The 26983-nt window shown below is 39.3% G+C and overlaps 1 protein-coding gene across 5 annotated transcripts in view; it reads left to right on the top strand.

Annotated features, from left to right (window-relative positions):
* Nucleotides 1-26983, top strand: part of LOC145675869 (uncharacterized) — a 92444-nt gene that overhangs the window by 42442 nt on the left and 23019 nt on the right. For all 5 annotated transcript variants that reach the window (XM_081746643.1, XM_081746644.1, XM_081746642.1 and 2 more), the window contains exons 5-9: nt 4446-4585; nt 9572-9650; nt 17443-17578; nt 21886-21996; nt 25653-25693. In XM_081746643.1, coding sequence (XP_081602769.1) covers nt 4446-4585; nt 9572-9650; nt 17443-17578; nt 21886-21996; nt 25653-25693 — 507 coding nt within the window. The remainder of the gene's footprint in view (nt 1-4445; nt 4586-9571; nt 9651-17442; nt 17579-21885; nt 21997-25652; nt 25694-26983) is intronic.

The following is a 26983-nucleotide window of genomic DNA, read 5'->3' as shown; positions in this document are numbered from 1 at the left end:
TGTTCACATTGCCAGTTAAGCGAAATGTCGATTCATCACTGAAGATGACACGATCCTGAAAATCTTCATCGTCATGCAGCAACATTTCATTTGCAAAGTTGGCACGTAAACCGTAGTCTGTAGGTGTTAGACCTTGTAGCAGCTGCAAGCAATAAGGAAATAGTTGTAACAGTCTCCTTAAAATTCTCCACAGACTGTTGCACTGTAACTACAGTTTCAGTCTTTGCAAAATGTAAGACATAAAAAGCTTTCTGCTTACTAGTTGCCATCTTTGCCACTAGCGCTTTCTAACGGCAGACAGAGGAAATGATGCATGCGCATGTTTGCGTACAAAACCGTTTCGAGTCGTTCTTTCATTTGGTGTATTACTTATAATTGAATGTTTCATTGGTGTATTATAATTGAATGTTTCATTTGGTGTATTAGTTATAATTGAATGTTTCATTTGGTGTATTACTTATAATTGAATGTTTCATTGGTGTATTATAATTGAATGTTTCATTTGGTGTATTAGTTATAATTGAATGTTTCATTTGGTGTATTACTTATAATTGAATGTTTCATTTGGTGTATTACTTATAATTGAATGTTAATTGTAATAAATACTACAAAGCCTTAACACCCCGATATTCATTTTGAAACGCCCTGCAGTGAAACTTCTGAATAACGGACACTGTTGGGACATGATTTGTCTATAAGTGAGAGGTATCCGTTACAGAGATGTTACAGAAATTTAGATTACTCACAGTCATGCTGTAATTGTATGCAGTATACAATAAATGTTTTAGTTATAAATGTAAATACTGGATATGTTAATATTGAAGCATTGTACTGAAGTGCTTGAATTATTGAGAAGATGAGGGAATATTCACCTCTCTAAAGAAACAAAGTACGAGGGAGAATCAGAAACTAAAGTTACAATTTCGATATTTCTGAAGTTTCGTCTGTTATACAGGAATGAGGAGTGTGCAGTAATTTTAATGCACGGAGTTGGCAACTTGCAGAGTTTCAGCCACACACCACGTACAGTGCTAGTTGTATGTAAACACAAGTGGCAACTCGTTTGGAAAACTTGTCTCGCGAAGAAGTCCGCTCAATTATTCGATTTCTGTGAGCGAAACATGTAACCGCGGCTGAAATTCACCAGCAGCTGGTAGAGGTTTACAGAGAAACTGTAATGTTTTGTCAGCATGTTGCAGAATGGTGTCGAAAGTTTGCGGAAAACCTCACCGTCAAGTAGCACAGTGGCCGACCCAGAATGGCATCAACAGATTTGAACACAGCTGGCGTGGAAAAAGCTGATTCAGGACAACAGAGAATTACGTTACGGCATCTGATGGCAGAATTGGGAATATCGTTCGGAAGCATTTGTCACATTGTACCGGATATTCTGCAGTACCGGAAAGTTTGTTCCCGGTGACAACGTGGCTGTACATGCAAGGACAAAATTGTTAACAGGAGAGAATCTTCAAACGCATCCCACGGTGCGATAAGTGCCTTAACCAATATGGAGACTACATCGAAAAATAACCTAATGTATGTATTATCTGTTGGCTGTATTGGTTGTGTGAAATAATATATATACACGTTTCACTGCAGGTTTTGTAACCTTACTTTCCGATAACTCCTCGCATGATGGGGATATACAATAGCTGAATAAAAGGTAAGAACAACGGTTGGAATTCGTACCTGGCTCTAAGCATAGAACACTTGTTAAATTCCTTCCTTGTAATCGCCTCCCATCTCCATTACCTGCTACACGTGTGGAATGCGTCGTGTACCGTCAGTGCGTCAATCTTTGGTGGTGTCCCGCAAGGAGCGCCATATGGCTTCACTTGTGTTGTAGTGCTTCCTGCAAAGTGGTTTCTTCAATTTGGCGAGAAGGTCGTGATAAAGTCCCTTGAAAACATTATTGTATTTTGGGTCTGCGTGACACTTCAATTGTTCGTCTTTCCGAAACACATTGTTATAGTCCCCATGACGTAGTTGTTGGTGGTCCAACGATGGGTAACTAGCGACATCTCGCCAAAAATTGGCTTCCGCAACGACGATCCGTGGTGGCCCCACCCCTGTTTTGAAAAAAAATATACCACCAGCGGCAGAGACGCGACAAAACGCCAATGAAGCACAAAATTACTCCCCCAAGATATGTTATATCGCCTATATGCGTGATTTGCGATTAAAATGAGTCAAAAAACATTTTAAAAAAAGGTACCCCGGGGTGGGCGTGGACCACCAACCTCAAGAATTTCTAGACGCATGTTCTTCCGACTTCGCCACGGAGGCGATGAAGGAAACTTCCCTTGTGGAGAGATAAATCGTTGAGATGTTTTTTAATTTGGCCAATCAGAGTGCTCCTTTAACCGTGTATATTCGACTATAACCGTTTGGGATCAGGTAAAATGCGTTCGCCGTAAAATTTTATAAGAAAATGACGCGCGTCTATTTAGTGTATTTCGTAGTTCTATATTCACTTTCTAATGATCGGCGATAGTTGCCATCTAAATTCATACGATTATACGCACTCATCTCAAGATTTTCAGTTCATGATATAGAGACAGGGACTACTCTTGACCCCCGGAATTCACTTTAGGAACAATTCGTCAGGAAAAGATAATATAGTATGATAATAGTATGCACATGACTGGCGATAGTTTGTGTTGGTTCCTTTGCGATTCTTCGCGACGAATCAAAGAAGCGCAAACCGAAATGAAGTCCTCGCCGCTACGCGGCAGTAACTTCAACATCCCGCCTCTAGATATTTGTTTCGACTAGACGAAACCTTGCCGCTAGTGGCACACTGGCGGTAATCCTTCGACGCGTCGCTATATCGACAAATTGACATTTACCGGCAAATGGGCCACTAGGTGTTGGCAACGTTTACGACATGGGGGTGTTTCCACTTTCCTTCTCTACTTTACGGTACTGTTGATTGTGACTAAACAACACACACAGTAGTTGCCCCTCGTTTCACTTCATCGCTTCACATTCTCTTGTCGGTCACTGAATTCCTGTAGTGCTGAGACACCAGGGTGTCTATCAGTCACGAAAATTTAGCTTTTGGGTCACGATTTTTTTTAACTGTACAAATGTAAGTACAGATTGGAAAATTTTGTTCTATAAAACGTCAAAATTCACCACCAAAAATGTCTGTGGTCGGCTTTAGAAGCTACCAAATCGCAAGCAAAGTACGTTTCTATCGCATGGATGAAAATTCGGCCTAATTTGTATCCAAATTCGCTCTTGAAAATGTTAGGAAATTTTGTGATTTGGTAAAGAAAAGGTCACGAAAAAGTCACGAAATTTGGAATTTTAGTAGACACCCTGGACACAGACCTCTGACGGGAGAAGAGTGTTACCACTAGTTTTATCCAACCTATGTATTTATATAGTCTGCAAAGTGTACTGTATGTGTGGTAATTTTCGTCTGAAGTATTTCTCATTCTCGTCCAAGTCATCTCAGCGTGAAGAGATTGATCAGTTCAAATATCTGGGGAGTCTTTCGACAAGAGACGATTACTGCACCAAAGAGATCAGTTGAAGAATTGCCGTAGCAAAATAGGTGTTCAACAAAAAAAGATCACTCTTAACTAGCAGGCTTAACTTTGGACTAAAGAAGAAACTAGTAATGTGCTGTGCGTGAAGGATGGAGTAGTATGGTTCGAGGACTTGGGCATTACGGAAGTTAGAGAAGAAATACTTAGAGCTTCGAAATGTGGTGTTGGAGAAAGATGGAGAAGATACAGTAGACAGAGAGAGTAACGATAGATGTTTTAAAACAAATAAGAGAGAAGAGGTCACTTTTAATCGCCATCCTTCCTAGGAAGAACAATTGGATCGAATATGTGTTGACAAGAAATTGCCTTCTGCATGCCGCCATAGAAGAAAATATTGAAAGTTAAATGAGGGACTACAAGCGGGTTTTGCCAAGTAAGTCTTGTGCTGAACAAACACCGGGTGTGTGTGTGTGTTTTTTTTTTTTTTTTTTTTTCGGTGCGGTGGAAGTACTCCTATTTCCTACCACTTTATTCATTCCACCATTTCATTCATTTCTCATCATCGTCGTCGTCTTGAGCCTAGACGGCATAACCGTCGGACGTAAAAGGAAAGATTTAATTTTTTTCTATTTCAGGGGTGGCCAACGCGTCGACGGGCAAGTCGTATGAGATGTAGCCCGTGATGGTCTGAATTATATTGTCGGGTGGTTTCATGATTTCCTCTGATGAGCTAGTGAACAGATGAGTAGACCACCAAGTGATTTCTGAAACAAAAAGAGCCCTCACGCCTAGAAAGATTGGCCACCCCTGTTTTATTTGAACAATACAAGTCTAATCAATACACATTTGAAATATTAGTGAAGTAACATATACTCTTCAATGTGAACTGTACTTTTGTAGTTTGCTCATATACCACAACATATGATTAAATTTAATCGTGTTGTTTAGTTGCAGGCTAGTCAATCTTCCAAGCAGACAGAGAGAAAGACTGTTATTTATAACGATGAGGCGAAAAATGTTACGACTACTTATGCCGCTCCAAGAGAAATCTATGTCAGAAGAGAAGAACCAGACGTTACACCTCGAAGGTACATTTTTCCTTGCTTTCCTTGCATTCTTCCTCGCTTTACAAAATTGAAACCTTCTTGTAGTATAATGCTCTTAATTACTGACATTAAGGGGAAGACGTTAAATGGCAAGGTTTTTTATTTGCCATTCAAAAATTTTGTGGCCCCTGATCTAAAAATAATTATTGGCCAAGATCACAATTTTTTTGATCCATTCTTTTGGATCATTCCTAAAATTCTTGTTTAAAATCTAAAGTATGAACTGTTAGTTTTTTTTTAACTTTGTTATTGATACTAATACTAGCTCAGCGTTTCTCAAGCTATGGTCCTCGAGGTTTCTTTTCTGGTCCTTTTAGGTTAAACATTAGTCTGAAAAAGGAGAAAAAAATATAATTCAACTAAATTGCCTATGACACACTGTAGTTGAGAATTTGAGAATTACATAAGCAAGCATCTTTCATTTTCCCTCACAGAACTGACATCTTAACGAAACTTATTATCTTGTCTCACTCGGTACTCTATAAAATATTCTTAAGAGCCTTCAGTTATTACAGTTATTAAAGAACAACTAGATAGGAGGCATGAAATTAAAAGCCCAATGAACATAATTAGAAAGCAGCACCGTTTGCACGTAAGAGTAGTTCAAAAACCGGCGAAGGAGCTGATATAATACCAAATATCTCATGAATGCGGAAAGAATCGCTATCAGGTCAAATGCAGTGACGTACGAATGGGGACGGAGTGATCACAGCGCAATGGAGGTCCATACAAATAGATAGAGAACCCACATGTATCCCCTATATGTATGTGTTACTGCAGTTGTCGGGTGCAATTTTCTATATAATCTTTTGACCTGACAGGGTTATCTTTCCATATTCATGAGATATTAGGCATTATATGATATTAGCACCGTCGCCAGTTTTCGAACGCCTCTTACGTAAAGTAGTGCCGCTTTTGACGCATGGATATTGGGCTTTTTTCTTCTTTTGCTTTATTCCATGTTTACTATCATCTCCTCTAGTTTGTTTACATTTTATCTCACCATCCGGTATCCTATCGGTATGTGAGGGGCCATGGTGGCTCAGTGGTAGAGCGTTCACCTCTAGTGCATGGGGTCCTTGGTTCGATCCTAGCTCGCGACAAGTGAACTTTGTGGTGGACAAACACCGTGTGCACTTTCTTCATTCCATCATGCTATTTATTTCTCATCATCATCGTCTCCTTTAGCCTAGCCGGATAATCGTGAGACGTAAAACTTAAATATTTAATTTCACTTCATTTTTTTCCTGTTGGTGTATGCGAAAAAGAAATCGAACAACAAAGAAGAGAATAGTCTGTAGGCCATTCTGACTAATAAAAGTGGTCCCCGTTTGAGAAAAGTTTGAGAAACGCTGCTGTAGAAATGTTTGAGGGAAACAGGAATTGTGTCCAACAAAACTCCATCAATTGTTAATTATCAGGTGTGTTAAGAGATGGAATACTTGATACTGTTTTACATTATATTTTAGTCACTCCTATAACTGTATTCGTGATCCTAATTAAACGAAGAGAATCCATACCACTTGTGTGTTATACCGTGATAATTCTCGTTGACTTTTCGCCATCATAATTTATTGACGGTCTTCCTTTCTTCCACAATAGTATTGATGAATTAAGAAACAAATCAAGATACAGTAGCCCCCAGTAATCTGGACAAAAAATATACAAAATAGAGTGAAAGAATAATATGTGTGTAAGAAAACAACGACATTGTGAAATCATTCATCAGTTCCTTCATGTGTTTCCAGATAATATGTTGAATCTTGCTGCACGAATTTCATTGTGATTAACTGAATTATTATTAGTCAAATATTAATTTGTACTAACCTTGGTATACGTCTATCGTGTAGTAATTGCCAAAAGTTTCAATATAATCTTGTATCTTCCTCAGCGGGCGTTTTCTTTAAGCATCAACTGCAAACTCCAGATCACACCTCATGACATCAGTCTCATAAAAACTGTAGTAGGTGATTGCAAACAAGAGAAGTCGTGAAGAAATTTGAAAAACTTCACTGCAAAACAAAAACCAGTTGAAAATACTCCAAGAACATTACCAGAACGAACTTAGAAAGAATTGTTTTTTCTTATTAACCTCTACAGGTTTTTTACCAATTGTTCTGTGTACTTTATTATTATACTCATTAAACAATTCTTATAATATATCTATCCATTTGTAATTTGCTTGAGTACTGAATTTTTTCCATGTTTTGTTTAAGAGTTCTGTTAAAGCGTTCTACGATATGTTGTTTTACGAAGACATGCTCAAAATGGAGGACCCAAAATTGAAAAATTCGCTGTAAAACACACACACACACACACACACACACACACACATATATATATATATATACACATACACATAGTTTGTGACATTTTCTTAAATTCGGCGTCATTTCCAAGTTACAAGCTGTCGCAAATGGCGGCAAAACGACGTGTGACACCTCATTGCGAACAAAGGAAAGGTGCAACAGCAAGCAGGTCTACACAGTTTAGAGAAAATAATGCCTGAATAACATAATGGTGTCAAAAGCAAGGCAGTAGGGACGCGGCACAAGGAATTTCTCAAAGGTTATTTTCTTATGTGGACAGATTGACATGCGGAAAATGGATACAGAAAAGGAACCCCTTGTGCCGCGTCCCTATTGCCTTGCTTTTGACACCATTATGTTATTCAGGCATTACTTTCTCTAAACTGTGTAGACCCGCTTGCTGTTGCACCTTTCCTTTGTCCGCAATGAGGTGTCACACGTCGTTTTGCCGCCATTTGCGACAGCTTGTAACTTGGAAATGACGCCGAATTTAAGAAAATGTCACAAACTTTTTGCTTATTTTCGTGTGAGGAATCACCTCCCAAGCGTTGTAAACGACCTTTAGTTACACCCTGTATATATATATATATATATATATATATATATATATATATATATATATATATATATATATATATATATATATATACCGGGTGTATCAAGTCTGTTACCACCCCTATTAAAATCCAAATGGACATACTTTCAGCGAATTTGATGTGGTAGGGGAACACTTTCTCGCTTAGGTTACGCAGACGACCGCCATCTTGAATTTAACTTTTTTATTACAAACGCTACGTGGGTCATGTGATACATGATCATAGGCTAGAATTTCGCCAGAAAACCGAATCTGAAGTCAAAATGCATTTATCTTTATGTGGTAAACAGTTATCCGCAATTGCAGGTGTGACTTTCGTATTACATAATGTGCTCGACATGTTGTCCGTGCTGCACAATGCACGTGTTCAGACGCTTCTTCCAATTGCTATGGACACGTATTAAGGTTTCTGGGGATATTTGTTCACAGGCAGCCATGATACGTTCTTCCAGATGGGGAACATCACGAATTTTCACAGCATACACCATAGCCTTCACATGTCCCCACAGGTAGAAGTCAAGGGGAGTTAAGTCTGGTGATCGTGCAGGCCATTCCACTGGTCCACGTCGACCAATCCACGTCCCAGGAAATTGTTCATCCAGGAACGGACGCACCTGAATGCCATAATGGGGAGGTGCACCATCTTGCTTGAAGAACCTGGGGAAGGTACCATCCTCGGACATCAGAGCCGGCATTATGTTTTCCTGCAACAACGCGAGGTATCGGTCTGCATTTAACGTTCCTGGAATGAAAAACGGACCGACGATTTTTGTTCCCCATATGCCTGCCCATACCATAGTTTTCCATGCACCGGTCATTTTCGAAGGATCTGTCCAAGCGGGGTTGTCACGGGACCATTAGCGCATGTTTTGCCTATTGACCTCACCATTTACGTAGAAATGGGCTTTATTCGAAAAAAAAGTATCTGCATAGCAAACTGCGGATTTACCCTCAATTGCTCAATAGCCCACCCGCAAAACTGGACGCGACGATCGGGATCGTCCTCCGATAAATGTTGCTGCAATTGCATTTTATATGGATGCCACTTATACCTTTGGAGCACCCTGTGCACTGAACTGTGACTCTCAGCACACTGCATTACTAAACGACGTGTGCTTTGCTGCAGCGACTTCGAGAAGGAGGCAAGCACGGCAGTAGCTGTTTCTTCGTCTGTGGCTGTCCTTGACCGTCCACTACGGGGTCTATCCACAACTGTTCCCGTTTCCTCAAATTTGGTCAATCGTGCCACTGCACGATTGCGATACAGGTGCTCGTTGTGGATGACGCGCATTGAAATCGGCAGCCACTGCGAGGGCACTCCTCCCGCCCCATATTTTGATGATCTGGATGCGTTCGCCCCTCATTAACGGCATGATTCACAACCTGCAACACAAAAGAAACGCAGTCAAAATCACAACTTCAATTGTGGATAACTGTTTACCACATAAAGATAAATGCATTTTGACTTCAGATTCGGTTTTCTGGTGAAATTCTAGCCTATGATCATGTATCACATGACCCACGTAGCATTTGTAATAAAAAAGTTAAATTCAAGATGGCGGCACGAAGATGGCGGTCGTCTGCGTAAGCTACGCCAGAAAGTGTTCCCCTAACCCTCAAGTTCACCTACCACATCAAATTCGCTGAAAGTATATCCATTTGAATTTTAATAGGGGTGGTAACAGACTTTTGAGACACCCTGTATAATATGAATGAATTCAGTAATGAACTTTTTAAGTTCGTTGATTATCTATGGACATGTAATTGGAAGTTTGCAATAGATGCTTTAAAGAAACGCTTCTGATGAAGGTGAGAAGTCCCATTGAAAATTTTTCCAGTTACTCGTATTAAAGAATGAACATATACCAAGTTTAGTCCAAGTTAATATTTGTAATTGTATGTCAGTTTAGTTCCTTAAGTTATTGTCATTATATTTCTCAACGTTAATATGGAATTATGTCACAAAAATTCCTGTAATAAAAAAAGGCAACGAGAAAATCACGAAATGAAGTACGAATAGTGTGGCAAGTATCGTAACTAAAGTATTATTTCCATGAATTACAGGGTGCCCATATACAGAGATAATTATATGACAACGGATCGTGGTACGTCACCACCTGTGATATACGAAGCGAGACCTATAGTAAGTATACATAATGTACACAGGTTTGTCTTGTGTAATGTTGTTTTTATTTATCACAATACTAGCAGCGTTCACCCCGCTTCGCTGGGGTCACCCCGGAACGCAATAAACTTTGTTACTTAGATAATTTTTACTTTTTCGCTTTCAAGTGATATGATAAAAACCATAGAAGATTGCAGTAAATGTTAACATTATATCGCCTGTCATTTATGTTAACCCGCCGAGTGACACGGTCATGTGGGTTGCATATAAATACGGTTAGATTTAGCTATGATGAGCTAACAAAGGATTTCTACGTTATGGACACTTGAATGGTCAATTATCTCAAGACACTGGTAATTAAAAATTAAAGTGATATGATAAAAACCATCTAGGGTCCAAATCTTAATAACCCCCCAAAAATGAAAGAAATTGGTTCAGCCGTATTAGCGTGATGAGCTAACAAAGGATTTGTGCGTTCTCTTTTATATATATAGATTGCGAGCGGTGATTATATTCAATGAGAAAAAACGGAAAGGCTATTACTCACCGCAAAAAATATGTAGCAGAATTTTCTTCTACATGCGACAGGTAGCCCTTTCAGAAGATGGAACTTCCTTCATCAGCCTGTGTTACTTCAAAAAGGATTAAAAAAAAAAATAAATAAAATAAATAAAAAATAAAGGATGGTAAAAAAATGGTTAAAAGTTTAAGATATGAGTGAGTTTCTATTCCCGTGTGTTTTAATGTTTGACAGAAGATTGGCTTTTTACATATCCTAACCTTTTAACCATCCTTCATTAAAAAAAAAAAAAAAAAAAAAAAAAAAAATCCTTTTTGAAGTCTACCATAGGCTGATGAAATAAGTTGTATCTTCCGAAAGCGCTACCTGTTGCATGTAGAAGAAATTCTGCTAATTTTTGCGGTTAGTAATAGCCTTTCTGCTTTTTGTCATAGATGTTTTTATTTGTTTACATTGTTATACATCCGGAGGATCATTATCTTACAATAGGAATTTTGAGCAGAAAGTCGTTTAGGATCCGTACCAGAAATTACGATCCGTGTATTGCGAGATCTTATAAACTGAGATAAATGAAACTTTGCATAACATTTCGGAACTGGAATAATTCCATCTTCATGCTTATCTTCTCTGAGAATGGCACTGTTTTGTTTCCGAAACGAAACTAGAAGTATTCATTTAAAAATAAAATAGCTTATGCTTTATAGGGTGCCGTGTCCCCGCGTAAGAGTAGTTCCTAACGCTCTTGCCTTTGGTGCGAGCGGTCCTGTGTTCGATTCTCGGTAGGGACACTCGGTCAAAAAAGTGTAAAAGCTTTTTTCAGGCCAGCCAAACTGAATGAGGTTTCCCTCATTCACACCAGACAAATGCCGGGGTAGTACCTAACATATAGGTTCCAGGCCGCTTCCTTTCTTCCCTCTCCTCGAATAGTGTGATCGCCGAGTTGCGTCATCCGTCATACCTGACGGGCTTACATGGCCATAGATGCCGAAAGCCCATAAATCTTAATAGTTCATAGGGTGCCCACCCGACCATGAAACTGTGAATAAAGTGTGAATTTTGTATACCGTGAAAGAACCTGGAATAAATAATAAACTTCATTATCAAATCTTGGAAATCTGAAAAAAAATTCAAATCATAGAAAACACTTATCAGAAGAAATAAAAATTGATTTTTTTTTTTTTTTGCCCGTTTTCTTGTTTGTACAGTTGACCTCGTAAGGTTGATCGAGGGCAGGTTTAATTATTCCACTGCAACTTACCGACCGCCGCGCCGGGCAGTTTTTATTGTCGTTGTCCAGTCAGTAAAGTTTGTTTTTGTAAACTTTCCGACTGTGAAATTGAAAACTTTTAGACGATGGAAATCGTGAAAAAGCTGTGAGTTCGATTATCTAGTTTAGGTGGAAATCCAAGCTATAGCTTGATTTAGTGCAAATATAGAGTAAGTAGATCCCAACCTCCATATTGCATTGCGTGCTCTCCCACCGGGAATCGAACCCGGATTTGTGCAAAAAAGGCGGACGTGCTTGCCACTAGCTTAGCGGGAACGGCGGTCGTATCTTGTTATCTTCCATGATAACTCCAGTATTTTAACCACAATAAGTGATTTTGTTCATGCAAACGTCTTAAAGTTAAGAAAAGATCAAGTGTTGTGTAAGACAGGGAGATAATATTGCGTAATGGGCTTTCCTTCTTACCATTGGCGTGCACAGTCTATTTGAAGTGACAGGATTGGGTGTAACCTAAACCAACGTGTGCTTATTTTCAGTGCTGTCATGTATGTTGTTTTTGTGGAATAATTAGTTTTTATAATTTTTTTTCACTATTGCTCTAAGGGGAAGAGTATCGTTGTTTACCATCTTTTCTAATTTTCTTTGTCTTAATTTTTCTTATCTATCTGCTAAAAGGCAAACCAGTGTGCTTGCGAAATATGTGTATTATGTATACTGTAATTATGGAAATATTGTATTTATTTCGAATATAAACTCTCCCATTTTTTACAAATGTATGGCTACAATTCTTGAGGTGCGTTTATAATAACGTAATAAATTTTGGGGCAAAATAAATGAATTAACGAAAGGAGAGTGGAACGGGAGATCGTGATGATGTTATGACAAATTGCTCAAGTACTGTCATTGTTTTATTTCTTTGTGTCAAAATAAGGTAGGAGAACGAAAATATTAATAAATAATGTGAGAATTTTGACAGGATAAAGTTCCATTGTCTGGTGTTTAATTTTTCAGTTTATAACACTACATGCCAGTTCAAGCATAGTATTTGTCAGAAAGAATAGAGATACTACCGGTAACTCTATGTGGAAAGATACTTTTAACAAGTCATTGTTTTGTAGTCAGTTGTAAGCTGTTGGTTTAGTACTTGCGTGAATTTTCTGTAGTAATTTTAGAGGGATGCTTGTATCTGTAATAAACGAACACTTTTATTATTATTATTATTATTATTATTATTATTATTATTATTATTATTATTATAGGAGAGACTCTATATTCGAAATAATACAGTACATGAAATTATAAAATAAAACTATTTTACCTTAAAGTTGCGTATTCTTTTTCTATTCGTACTAATTTATAATATCCATGTTTCGTTCGCTAAATAATTCTGTGGGGTTCTTCTGGGCTTATAGTTTCTTATGGCAGATGAGTATGAATTTCCTTAATCTTGATTTTTCCTTTCTTCTTTGTTAGAATGCCCTCCTGATTACGAAATAAAATATATAAATCACTACGACGAAATGACTCATTACTTAGGTTCCCATATTTCTAGATTAAAATACTAGGGATGGCCAGAACCGGTTTTCGGGTCTGAGCGGATCCGGTTTTTCGGATCCAGGTCTGGAACCGGTTTCCAAGATCCGTTTCTGGAACCGAATTTTCGGATCCAGGTCCGGAACTGGTTCTGAAAACCGCGAGGAACCGGAACTTTGTGGCCATCCCTATAAAATACCAGAACACCCTATGAAAATTTTACAGTATACTGTAAAATTTCTGGTAAGTAGAGCTAGGTTTAATAAAATCAGAGTTCGGAATCGACTCCCACTATTGGTTTATTTATAAATATTCTCCAATAACAACACTATTTACAGAAATACTATACTACACTTTTCTCTATTGTAAGGTAGAAATTACGTAGCTCAAGACCGTGCGGTCGTGGACAAGATCTCTACAGAGCCCCGAAGCAGGCTAAGCAGAGTGGCGTAGGAAACCCCAATGCTGCGAAGCAAGCACTGAAGGGGATAGAAGTCACAGAGCCCCGAAGCAGGCTAAGCATAGTAGCGTAGAAAACCCCAATGCTCCGAAGCAAGCAATGAAGGGGATAGAAGTCACAGAGCTCCGAAGCAAGCTTAGCAACTGAGGGTGGGATCTCTACAGAGCCCCGAAGCAGGCTAAGCAGAGTGGCGTAGGAAACCCCAATGCTGCGAAGCAAGCACTGAAGGGGATAGAAGTCACAGAGCCCCGAAGCAGGCTAAGCATAGTAGCGTAGAAAACCCCAATGCTCCGAAGCAAGCAATGAAGGGAATAGAAGTCACAGAGCTCCGAAGCAAGCTTAGCAACTGAGGGTGGGATCTCTACAGAGCCCCGAAGCAGGCTAAGCAGAGTGGCGTAGGAAACCCCAATGCTGCGAAGCAAGCACTGAAGGGGATAGAAGTCACAGAGCCCCGAAGCAGGCTAAGCATAGTAGCGTAGAAAACCCCAATGCTCCGAAGCAAGCAATGAAGGGAATAGAAGTCACAGAGCTCCGAAGCAAGCTTAGCAACTGAGGGTGGGATCTCTACAGAGCCCCGAAGCAGGCTAAGCAGAGTGGCGTAGGAAACCCCAATGCTGCGAAGCAAGCACTGAAGGGGATAGAAGTCACAGAGCCCCGAAGCAGGCTAAGCATAGTAGCGTAGAAAACCCCAATGCTCCGAAGCAAGCAATGAAGGGAATAGAAGTCACAGAGCTCCGAAGCAAGCTTAGCAACTGAGGGTGGGATCTCTACAGAGCCCCGAAGCAGGCTAAGCAGAGTGGCGTAGGAAACCCCAATGCTGCGAAGCAAGCACTGAAGGGGATAGAAGTCACAGAGCCCCGAAGCAGGCTAAGCATAGTAGCGTAGAAAACCCCAATGCTCCGAAGCAAGCAATGAAGGGGATAGAAGTCACAGAGCTCCGAAGCAAGCTTAGCAACTGAGGGTGGGATCTCTACAGAGCCCCGAAGCAGGCTAAGCAGAGTGGCGTAGGAAACCCCAATGCTGCGAAGCAAGCACTGAAGGGGATAGAAGTCACAGAGCCCCGAAGCAGGCTAAGCATAGTAGCGTAGAAAACCCCAATGCTCCGAAGCAAGCAATGAAGGGGATAGAAGTCACAGAGCTCCGAAGCAAGCTTAGCAACTGAGGGTGGGATCTCTACAGAGCCCCGAAGCAGGCTAAGCAGAGTGGCGTAGGAAACCCCAATGCTGCGAAGCAAGCACTGAAGGGGATAGAAGTCACAGAGCCCCGAAGCAGGCTAAGCATAGTAGCGTAGAAAACCCCAATGCTCCGAAGCAAGCAATGAAGGGAATAGAAGTCACAGAGCTCCGAAGCAAGCTTAGCAACTGAGGGTGGGATCTCTACAGAGCCCCGAAGCAGGCTAAGCAGAGTGGCGTAGGAAACCCCAATGCTGCGAAGCAAGCACTGAAGGGGATAGAAGTCACAGAGCCCCGAAGCAGGCTAAGCATAGTAGCGTAGAAAACCCCAATGCTCCGAAGCAAGCAATGAAGGGAATAGAAGTCACAGAGCTCCGAAGCAAGCTTAGCAACTGAGGGTGGGATCTCTACAGAGCCCCGAAGCAGGCTAAGCAGAGTGGCGTAGGAAACCCCAATGCTGCGAAGCAAGCACTGAAGGGGATAGAAGTCACAGAGCCCCGAAGCAGGCTAAGCATAGTAGCGTAGAAAACCCCAATGCTCCGAAGCAAGCAGTGATGGAGATAAAAGTCACAGAGCCCCAAAGCAAGCTAAGCAACTGAGGTTGGGATCCCGACAGAGCCCCGAAGCAGACTAGAGGTTTTGGGGGTAGGTCGCTCTTAGTGCTCCAGGGAAGCAAGAGGAGGGAGACCAGAAAACGGGTGCTTGTCCGCTGGTTGCTGTCCAATATATAGGCGTCCCCGAGTGGCGGTGGCATTACTGCTGTCCTGTTGTCATGTGACTTGTAGGTGGTCCATCGTCTGGTTTTTGTAGTAATCCCACGTGGTGCATAGTACTCCGACGTAAATCCATGTGATGATGTTTACAAACAGGAACATATGAAATTGTTTGTATATACACAGAAGCACGTGGTACATTACAATAATCATAGTTAATCACTTGCTTCTTGCTGAAGTATCAAAATTAGTTAAACAATTCGTGAAGTTCCGGTGAGTGATAGGGAAGATTTTTCCTATGAGTTGAGAATTAATTACTAGCAATAGCGGAATTTTTTGCATCATTTAAAGTATAGCACGAATATTATTGACTTATATTTGGGAAAGAAAGCCGGACGTTTTTTAGTTCTGAACTACTTTTGAGGGGATAAATGACGTAAGTCCTGCATTTTCCCGACTAAATCGGAACGTCTGTAAGACTTGCTCATTACACATCCGGGAGGATAAGGGGCACGGTGGCTTAGTGGTAGAGCGCTTACCTCTGATGTATGGGGTCCCTTATTCGATTCCTGGTCAAGTATATTTGTGGTAGATAGGATCGTGTCCGTGTGTTTTCTCGGGGTACTCTCATTTGCTCCCACTTTCCCACTCCGCGAATTCGTTAATCATCATTCATTTTCATTAATCATCGTCTCCCTTAGCCTAAAGGTTATAATCGTGGGACGTTAAGCTGAAAGATTTCATTTTTTTCTTTCTTTATACATTCGATCTTTTCTGCTGAATACCAGTTTTCATTTTTCAACAATCATCATTTTAGTAACAGATTCAAACAGAAAATCAGGGCCGCTGTGGCTCAGTGGTAGAGCGTTCACATCTGGTACTTGGGGTCCCGGCTTCGATTCCAGACCCCGCCAAGTGAACTTTGTGGTGGACAAACATCGTGTGCGTGGGTTTCCTCGGGGTTCTTCCCTTTCCTCCCACTTTCTTCATTTCACCATTTCATTCTTTACTCATCATCATCGTCTCCTTTAGCCTAACCGGCATAATCGTGGGACGTAAAACAAAGATTTTATTTTTATTTTCAAACAGAAAATCGCTTTATTTTATTTTCGTTCACAGAATTCAGCTTTGGAAATGTTTTAGTCACGCAACTCACAACTCTAAGGCAAAATAGTTTTATTTTATAATAGTATAAGTTGCTTTAAACAATTATTATAATCGGTACATTAAACTTAGATAATAGTTTTTAATTAGGTTAGATTAATGATGAGTTTAAATCAAAGTCTCAGGATGTGGAAAGGACGAGTCGCGTCCAGAAAGTAAGTTTTTCTAGGACAGTGAAGATACAATGACCTTGAAACATTGTCACAGATACAGCAGAGATGACACTGCTTTTCAACATATTCACCACTGGAATTCAACACAGATGACACTGCTTTTCAACATACTGCACCACCGGAATTCAGCACAGGTGACATTGCTTTCCAACATATTCATTGGAATTCAGATAATAGCCATACCATAGGATCAACTTGTATATTCCGAAGTCAGCCATCTGGGAATGGAACCAATGTATGAGAGCCATCTCAGTTGTTCATCGCTATCAAAATGCTTACCGGAAAGAAATAACAAGACATGAAAATCACTCCGAACAAGATCCGGGCAATAGTATGCGTTGACAACCGATCTTCTGCACAGTCATTTCATTAGAACGTGTTTGACCATTCACCGTATAGCTAAGGTCTTGCTCCGGGTGATTTTCATGTCTTCCTGCACCTCAAGAAATACCTGTTCAGTAAGCATTTTCATAGTGGTGAAGAATTACAAACGGCTGTCATACACTGGTTCCACTCCCAGGCGATTGACCGTTAAGACATCAAAATACAAAAGTTGATTCCACGGTATGACAAATGTCTGAAGTTCAGTGGTAAATATGTTGAAAAGGAGTGTTACCTATTTTGTATCTGTGGCAATAAGTGTTTCAATATGACTGAGTCGTCTTTGTGTTTACCGCTCTAGGGAAAGTTACCTTATGGAAGCGCCTGGTATGATCAGAAAAGACGGAAGAAATTGCATATGCAACGAGTGAAGAAGTATTGAAAATTGTTCTCCGAACCATCCCTTAAAATCATCACAAATATCTGAAGAAATGTTTCATAATAATCTTTTTTTTCTTTCTTTCAGCCTAAAATAAGGGTTGATAGTTCAGTTAATACAATTCCAATTCCCGAGCCTGTGAGATCGTTTTCAGCACCCCAAGAATATGTCTCCCCACGTCCAGACATCGAAATCGTGAAATACAGTAGCGCAACTTCCAGAGGTATCGTAAATAATTAGTTCTATTAGTTCCATGATAGGTTAATAGTTTTCATGTTACGTCTGTTCATTACTTGGACTTCTTTTTTCTTTTTCGTCTATAAATGGGTTATGGTTATTTATTGAAATTATTTTTAAATAGCTTTTATATTTTTTATATTAATGTTTTGCTGTTTGTATATATATGTATCATTATTATTATTATATTACTGAAGTACAAATCCGTAATTAAGTTTTTGGTTATCTTATTATGTAATACCAATAAGTTTTTTTTTGTGTGTGTGTATATTAATGAAAATAGGAAACAACTGATTTTTTTTTTCCACATAAGATCCTCTATAGGTGCGAATTCTATAACACACCTAAAGAGTAAAAAAAGTGACTGGATCCCAGTTCCGGTGTAGTCAGTCACTTTTTCACTGTTTGTGTGTTATAGAATTCGCACCTATAGAGGACTTGATGTGAAAAAAAAAAAAAAATCGGTTGTTACCTCGTTTCATTAGTATATATGAAATCACAACCGTCATAAGGAGCTTGCTATATTGATACAGGATCGTCCAATCACAACATTGGTCTGTGACAGAACCCACGTGGTCCGAGGTGAGAGAACCGACCTCGAGAGTGAGTGGCTGTTCTGGGGGGTCGGACTGGGTGGTTAACGCATCGGTACGATATGCCCGAGGTTCCGGGTTCGAGTCCCGGTCCAGCCAGTCAGATTTCCACTTTTTGTGTGTTAAGGTGGATCACTAGGTATTTTCTCAATGCTGTGCTAAACGCTGCTTGAATAGTGCGGCGTTGCCAGATAGTGTCGAGTGTTTACTGATGCCAGATAATAAAGGATGTAATCATAGAATTCTGCTTGGAAATTTACTGGAGAAATTAGTTTTTGACCCTTATCGCAATTCACAGCTAAGTTCTGCTTCTCGAACTGCAACGCTAAAATCCGGAAATTTTCTTTTTGTTACTACCACAGTAAATGTACAAATTTGGCAACAACGCATTATGTCGTTCTGCGCAAGTTTCTTCTCAAAATCTATTTCCTTAAATGTAAATTAATATTTAAATAAAATGTGAAACATAACACGAAAAACAGTCAAACCTATTATCTATTTCGTAATAAGATTGTTACTCTAAAATACTTTACGCATACAAATAAACATTTCATAAAACTGAGCAGTTCTAGTAAGATCTAACAGTAAGTGCCATCTTGTGTGCTCATTCTAAAACGAATCAAATATTTTCTTTTTTATTTGTTACCTTTTTCGATATCAGAAGACAACCAAATGAATCAGTGTCTTGTGTTGTAGCTGAAACATAACTCTATCTTATAGTACAATATTTATAATATGTAACGTTTCATTGCGCAGTAGTTAAGGCAATGAGCTAAAATATGTACTGACTTCCGGGTGGTGATCCCTTAAAGGTTTATATATAAGTTAGAGTAGTGTTGCGGAATGAAGTTGTAAGTGTAAGTTGATGGATGAGTAGCTAGGTTCTACTGCCATAAGGCGTAACACATAGAAAAAATAAAGTAGAAGTTGTCAAGGTAATACAAGTGTGTTGTTTGGTACACTGATATATGAAAGTCTGTTGTTTAATTTATTGTTTTTGATACAAGTTAAGATTACGGTTTTATGATTATAAAGGACTGGTTAAAAAGTAATGGCAACATTGTTATAATTTTTATCTGGCTTTACGCATACAATAACACCTATTACACCCCTTCCGTGTAATCGTATCTCATTTCTATCACCTTCTGTCACACGTGTGGAAAATGTCGTACATCTTCAGTGAGTCAATCTCTGTCGCTGTCCCGCAGCTACCGCTAGATGGCACGGATGAGGGCTTTTCTTGTGTTGTACTGCTTCCCGCGAAGTGGTTGCTTCATTTTGGCGAAAAGGTCGTTATGAAGACCCTGAAAACAATGTCCAGTATGCCGACGTGCCAATTCAAATTTGATCACGCATGTTGTTTGTCTTTCCAAAAGTTATTGTTCTGACGCTTCCGCGTTCCTCCTCTACTTCACGACACACAGTCGTTGCCATTCGCTTACACTTTATCCCTTCACATTCCCGTATCAGCTGGGACACAGCCCTCTGACGTTAGAACAGTGTTCCCACTACCTTTTACCCAACCTAGGTAGAAGGCTGTCTAAAATTGTCAATTATATGACATTAAGTGTTAGTGAAGTGAAGAGAATATTAAGAGCATGATATGATTTATGTATCAAGTTAAGGTTCAGAGTAAAGATTATAAGGTACAATACATACTGATCATTATGTCTATGATAGCATCTAAAGTATGAAACTCATATTAATAGAAATCACCATTAATATGATAACAACCACCCACCATCATTATATCTTTCCTTCGTATTTTTATTATATATTCTACCCTCATTTCTACGTTGCTTCATGTATCCATCATATACAGGGTGGCCCAAAAGTAGGTATACAGACCCTGATCAACTCATTGATTTTTATATCATTTCTTATTGTTATCCATCACGTAGACTTAGCTTCTTTATCATTTGTTCTTAATGTATTTTTACTTATATCTTAAGCTCGGGACAGCCGAAGCAAATAAACCTGTAAGCTAGAATGTTATACTTGATCAATTACTAATACTTAGAAAGGTGAAGAAGCAGGGGAAAAGAAAAAGCAAAGCAAAGGCGAAAGTAGCTGTGAAGCCTCCAGAGGCGCGCCACGTTGTAGTACAGAGTTACGTAATATCAATGATAATTTTTCAGTCATTTAACAACCGGGTTTGTTCATATTAATATTATTAGTATATGATTTTACCTAGTTTGGCCATATATATATTGTTACAAAGTTCCAGAGACTGAAACACTGTTCGTTGTGAGGAGAATAAATGATCCTGGGGATTGAATGTGCGATGACTTATTGTGAGCGCTGCTGTAGAAAGCATGTAACCTGTACAAGCAGAATGGAATGGGATGATTACAAAAAACCGGGTAAGAGTGATAACACTACACAGAGTTGAGAAATTCGGTGAGTCAAGTTTTCAACACGCTTTAAAAAAGTAAAAATCAGCCATATGTTTGTGTACCGCACAATTCAGCGGTTCCTTGATACTTGGTCCGTTCAGGATCGTCCGAGAGAAAGCCGTCCACGAGGTGCAAGGACTCCAGAAGCTATTATAGCAGTGGCAACTCGTGTGAAGAGAAATCTCTACGGAAACAGCCAATGGTGACCCGCGACATGAACATCTCCAAGCGTACGATATCCAGTATACTCAGAGATGATCTTAATCTTGATCTTCAAGCTTACAGCGGTCAACGCGACATTTCCTGACAACGCGTCTGAAGGCGCAAAGAAAGCGTAAATGTGGCCTCGCACTTTAGCTGTACGCGAACGATTCTTTTCACCGATCAGAAACTGTTTACTACCGAAGAGAGTTTCAAGCGCCAAAATGATAATGTGTATGCCTCATAATCTCGGACAATCAGAGACAAGGTTCCCAAAATTCAGAGACCATCATCCGGCGTCAGTCATGGTGTGGTAGGGAGTGAGCTATGTGGGCACCAAACGCCATTCTTGTAAGAAAAGCGTGAAAATTTGTTCGGGTGTGTTAAAACAGTATGCTGGAGCCTATAGTGAAGAGAATCGAATCCGGCCTTCAAGGTGCGTACGCTAACCCTGATTACCGTTTTGTAGCTGTAGGTGTACTATTTTGTAAATATAAAATTATGTAATAATCGAATTAAACCAGTTACAAGGAAAATATACTTTTTGTTGTTGTTGCAGTTGTAAATTCTAAATTTTCATTATTTATAAAATGGCAACAGAAGATTATCTTTTGTGTGCCAAATGGAAGATGGTTGCAAAAATTTCGTTACGAGGTATTGATTGTTCCTCTCTGTGATAATTAGTGTGGGAACTAAGGAAAGGCAAAGCGCACTTCAATTAAAAATTACTGTTAAAAGCAAAGGAAAAGCATACCTTAGGTACAGATACTGTGAGACCCAGAGAGAGGGATAAGTATAAGATTTGTTATTATGAGTACAAGAGGCGGATCTAGAGGACGAGGATGGTGGGGGACGATGAGGGGTGTAGTGAAAGACTCCCAGTTATCTCTCTCACATTGGGCTTTTGTAGCATTGATGCCTATGCTGCTGCCCTGTCCCCTTCCCTCCGATCCGCCTCTGTGTAAGTAGAAAGGAGAAAAGAAGAAAGTTAATTTAAATAGTTGTCTAATAATGTATTAAGTGCTTGCCAAGTTTCTTAAAGAATATAACTTCTAATCGTAACTGGAAAGAATACATTTCATTTATAAGTTGTTTTCTTTTAGATCAACTAGAAGCTGAATTACGGAAACGAGCTCCAGGCTATCAGCCTAGTTTCTTCGATGAAAACGTGCCAAGAAGAGTTGATGATAACCCAGTCAGGAGAGAAGAGCTAGGTACGTTATCTGTAAATTCGTCAAAGTAAACAAATTAGTATGCATGGAGTTAGTGCACTTACTGTAAACGCATCAGTAAGCTTTATTACAATTTACGGTAAACTATATCACTGAGATTTCATAACACCAGTCTATATTTAACCGCGTCACCCGCCACACTGACAACCAGCCGAGCTGGAAATTTCTGAACGTATTTCCAATATTCAGCACTATGAAAGATTTCCGTGCCAAAATTAACTTCACAATAATAATAATAATAATAATAATAATAATAATAATAATAATAATAATAATAATAATAATAATAGGGCTTGTTTCCTAATTGCCACACTGTGTGTATACTCTCATCTCCAAAACTTAAAAGAATATTACGGCCGTACGTCTGTAGCGGGAAAAGCACGTAATCACTGAGTTGTAGTTCTCTGAGTGTGCAGTACATATCGGCCATATTAAACGTGTCCTAGGAGCACACCATGACCCATAGAACATGTGAATAATGTAATGCGCGGTCGAATTATCGGAAGCAAAACCAACAGGATTCGCTTAAGTTCTTGAATGTCCCTCACATTGTTGTGTTTGCGACTGATATATATATATATATATATATATATATATATATATATATATATATATATATATATATATATATATATATATATACAATAGCGGATCCAGGATATGATCAAGGGAGGGGCTAAATCATAATTTGCCGTTTTATCCAGTGTAAAGCTGAATTGAAACCTATTTTATCCAGTGTAAACCTGGGCGTCAAAGCCCCTTATCCCCCCCCCCCTTGGATCCGCCTTTATGCATATAAGGTGTTAATGAACTAGACCGACAAACTTAAACATGTGATTCTTCATATGAAAACAAGGGGAAAAAATCATATGAACCCGTGGTCAAAAGTGCATAGTTTCAGAGCTAGGACTGTCCAAAACCATGGGAAAATATTAACTTTGGGGGCGAATATCTCCAAAACTATTATCTATTGAGCTGAGGCTGCATGTTATTGTGTTAGGCTTGTAATCCGCTCTATCCAAAAATGCATGATTCTAAATCGTTCTGTGGCGGCACAAGGGAGTCTCCCACAGGAAATGGGAGGTCCCGGATATTCCATTAGAACAGATGGGTTCGATTCATGACAGATAGAACAACGTACCACTAAGTAACAGAAAGTCGTAGAAAGACTCAATATTTTTAACAAAATCAAGATGGCGAAGGATTTTTGGTGTGTTTTGCGTGGTTGTATAACTACAGTTGAGGCTGGATTTAGTGAATAAAACGAGATTAAATGAAATTATTACATCTGCAGATTCATGACCCACAGTCATGATCTGTGTGCTTAAGGAGACAGACATTAATAATACGTAATGATTTTGGAAGAAGTGATCGAATGAGGATTTGCGAGAAAATGAGAGTATCCTCTGAAAAAAAATATAAATAAATAAATAAGAACAATAGATACAATGTTCTTGATCACAAATCCACTTCGTCTTAGATCTAAAGTGGAACCCCTTACCATATAAGTGCACACTAGCACTGAGTTACCATGTACCCCTTTTCGCTCTCCCACGTAGCGAACAACAGATTATTTACAACGTATGGGAACTAATGATACACAAAAGCAACAATACTGGTTATGTAACAAAAAGAGGGGAAAGTCGTGTTAAGAAGGTACACATCTCGAGAAGAAGCGTTTAATTACTTGCGCCTAACATCGTTACAATAACGGCGTCATTCATCTGTATGAAAAGCATAGCCTTATCTTAAACCGAACGAATATTATCACATGAACTTACCCCTGTTTATTGGAGGCCGTGGTGGCTCACTGGTAGAGCAATCACCTCTCGCGCATAGGGATCTTACAAGTAAGCGTTACGTTTGGGTAAATCGAGTTGCTGCCCTAGACATATGTGACAGAGTAGTACTAAGTACGCTGAATGTGTCAGGAAAGTTTTAAGTACAAAGCTCAAAGGCTTTAGGAGATACGGCCACTAGAAGGTGTGACGACATCAAATGATTCTATTCGGATGTCATGTGGAAAAGTATTCCAAGTGATAAGAAAGTCCTCCTGTTACTTGATTCGTGGTCTGCAAAGACGACAGTGTTTCGTCAGTGTGTATGCCAGAAGGCTTTGAATTGATGAAACGGCTGATACCTGGTGGATGTACTGGCATAATTCAGCCTCTGGATGTTCACCTGTTCCGTCCGTCCATATAGTCTTTGCTCGTTTCATTACTGATACAACAATAACAAAGTGACGTGAATATTTGGCATTGTGACAGGTTCATACAACTTCAGTCGTTCACAATTCACCTGCTCAGTTCTCCTGGTTTTCGCAACTTGTTTCGATTCGCTTTCCATAATGCGAATACTTGAATGAGGAGCCTGTAAGTTGGATCGCTCTTTACGATTACTGCTTCAACGGAATTGTGAACGACAAATGTTTCAAGTGCGACTCGATTGCGTTTGCCAGGTATGGTCACTGTGAGCAGAGTATTTGTGCGAGGCATGTACTCTTTTCTGAAGTACATATTGATTGTAGTAATAGGTAACTTTTCTATGTAATAACAAAATCACTTCGGATTTGCAAAGCAAACAAGTTTCCCTTGTGTTTCATCACTTAAACATGCTGGAAACACAAACACAACGTAGTTGAGAGGAAATAATAGATATAAGGCTTCTCTCTTATGTTCTGAACTATTTATTATGACTATAACATGTACCTACATGTGACCTTCTAGTGGCTCTCCTAAACCCTTTGAGCTTTGCACCTGAAACTCCCCTGATATGTTGAGCACATTTAGCACTATTGTCACATGTATTTCTGGTAGCAACTCAATTCACCCAAACGTAGCGTTTACTTATTGATTCGATCGCAGCTCTTACCAAATAGGCTTTGTGATGGACAAATAACCATATGCATGAGTTTTCTCGGAGTTCTCGCGTTTCGTCCCATTTCCGTCATTCTACTATTATCATCCATCAATCTCATCGTTACAGTCCCCTTTAGCCTTGATGCGTAATCATAGAACGTTAAACTAAAATAATAACTCTCCATTACAATTTCTGTTTCCCCACGACGATACGTAAACTGTTTTATTTTTTTATTATTATATTACAGTACTTGGCATTAAACGCAGTCGATCGTTGTCAGTCATACTTGACCTAATCCTCCAAATACCCAACAGAGACCACGCACACTTAAGATGAAGTCTCTGAATAGTTAGTATAGTAACAATTCCTTGCATGTGAAATTTCGATAATCAACTTTTGATCTTCTTTCTAAATTCCTGCAGGGGCTGCGGTGACTCAGTGATAGAGCGCACACTTTCGGCTTGTGGGGTCCTTGGTTCGATCTCAGTTCGCGCCATGTGAACTTTGTGGTGAATAAACACCGTGTGTGTGGTTTTTCTTTTGGTTCTCCCGTTTTCTACCACTCACTTTCTTCGTTCCACCATTTCATTTATTTCCCATCATCACCGTCTCCTTTAGCCTAGCCGACATAACCGTAGGATGTAAAACTTAAAGATTTCATTTCATTTCTAAATTACTGCAATTATCAATTTTTGTAGTTTATTTTTTAACCTGTCGGTTGTCTATTTTTCTTATGTAATAGTAGTTAATTTAATTACGCATTTGTTTTTTGTTGGCAGGTGGTCGACTACGAAATGCTTTTAACTACCATATATCACAGGTATGTATATTAGAAAGAAAGAATATGTCTAGCGATGATTGCATTACATGTCTGAAATTAAGTTAAATACTTACTAATAATTGCTAGTAGTAGTTATAGGATAAATATTTAGTAACTTACGAGGGTAATTCTAGAAGTAAGGTCTCCAAAACGCTGGGTACGCAGGGAAATTGTTCGTGCGACTGTTGCCAACACTGCTGTGTTTGATGTTTTCTTCAGTCCTAAACAAGCCTGCATTTTAGATACCGAATGTCATGTCCCTAACCTTAAGAGACTTTGTGATATGAACATCGTATTATAATGTAATTCTCACCCCTATTTTTCTTCCCCTCAGAGTCAAATAAAAAAAGAAAATCTACTTTAAACGAGAAAGTCCATATACCAAATTTCATGACTCTAACATTCAGAGATTCCGAGATATGGACATTTTAAGGTGATAATTGCTACCCCTCTTCCCTCCTTTCCCCATTCAATTTCCAAAAGTCCTTCGTTAGTGGGACCTTACATCAGAAATTCTATGCTCCCTCCAAATTTGATGTTTGTAGCTTAAGCGAATTGGTCTGGGTGTTGATCAGTCAGGCAGTCAGTCAAGACTTTTTTTTTATATATAGAGATTACAACCTTATTTATATTTAATAAGTAACAATAAATAATAAATTTAAACGATACACAAAGTGAAAAAGTGGATAGCTAGAATGGGACTTGAACTAGAGATCTTCGGCGTACCGTACCGATGCGTTAACCACTACGCTACCCAGTTTCCTTCCCAAAACAGCCATCCGCTTTCTCACTCTTGAAGTCGATGCTTTCCACTTAGATCACATAGCTTGTACCATAACCTAGCTGTTGTGCTTGGACAATCCAGCGTCCATATATTGAGGACACTCTGACAGTTGTATTATCATTATGGAGGAATCGACCGGATTTTGTACACACCAAATCCTCTGTAGATGTGAATTCAATGATAGACAAAGAGTAAAAATGTTCCTTACTCTGATTGGGTAGCGTAGTGGTTAAGGCATCGGCACGGTACGCCGAAAATCCCGAATTCGAATCCCGGTCCGGTCATCCACATTTTTACTCCTTGTGCGACATTGAATTTGCACCTACAGAGGATTTGGTATGTAAAAAAAAAAAAAAAAAATAAAAAAAAAAGTTTTTTCCTTTTATTAATGTGTAGTAGGGAACTTAAAACGTTCATACTCAGCATTATTAATACCTATTTTCAAATAAAAACGGGCAGCGAACGTAACGGAGCGGCAATTGTTGAATATTAGGAATTAGCGTTGC

This window comes from Thermobia domestica, chromosome 18 (assembly GCF_964235325.1).
Source record: "Thermobia domestica chromosome 18, izTheDome1.hap1.1, whole genome shotgun sequence".
In the NCBI taxonomy this organism is placed as follows: domain Eukaryota; kingdom Metazoa; phylum Arthropoda; class Insecta; order Zygentoma; family Lepismatidae; genus Thermobia; species Thermobia domestica.
Note: the sequence above shows the minus strand (reverse complement) of the source record. Positions and strands in the feature narration are given on the sequence as shown.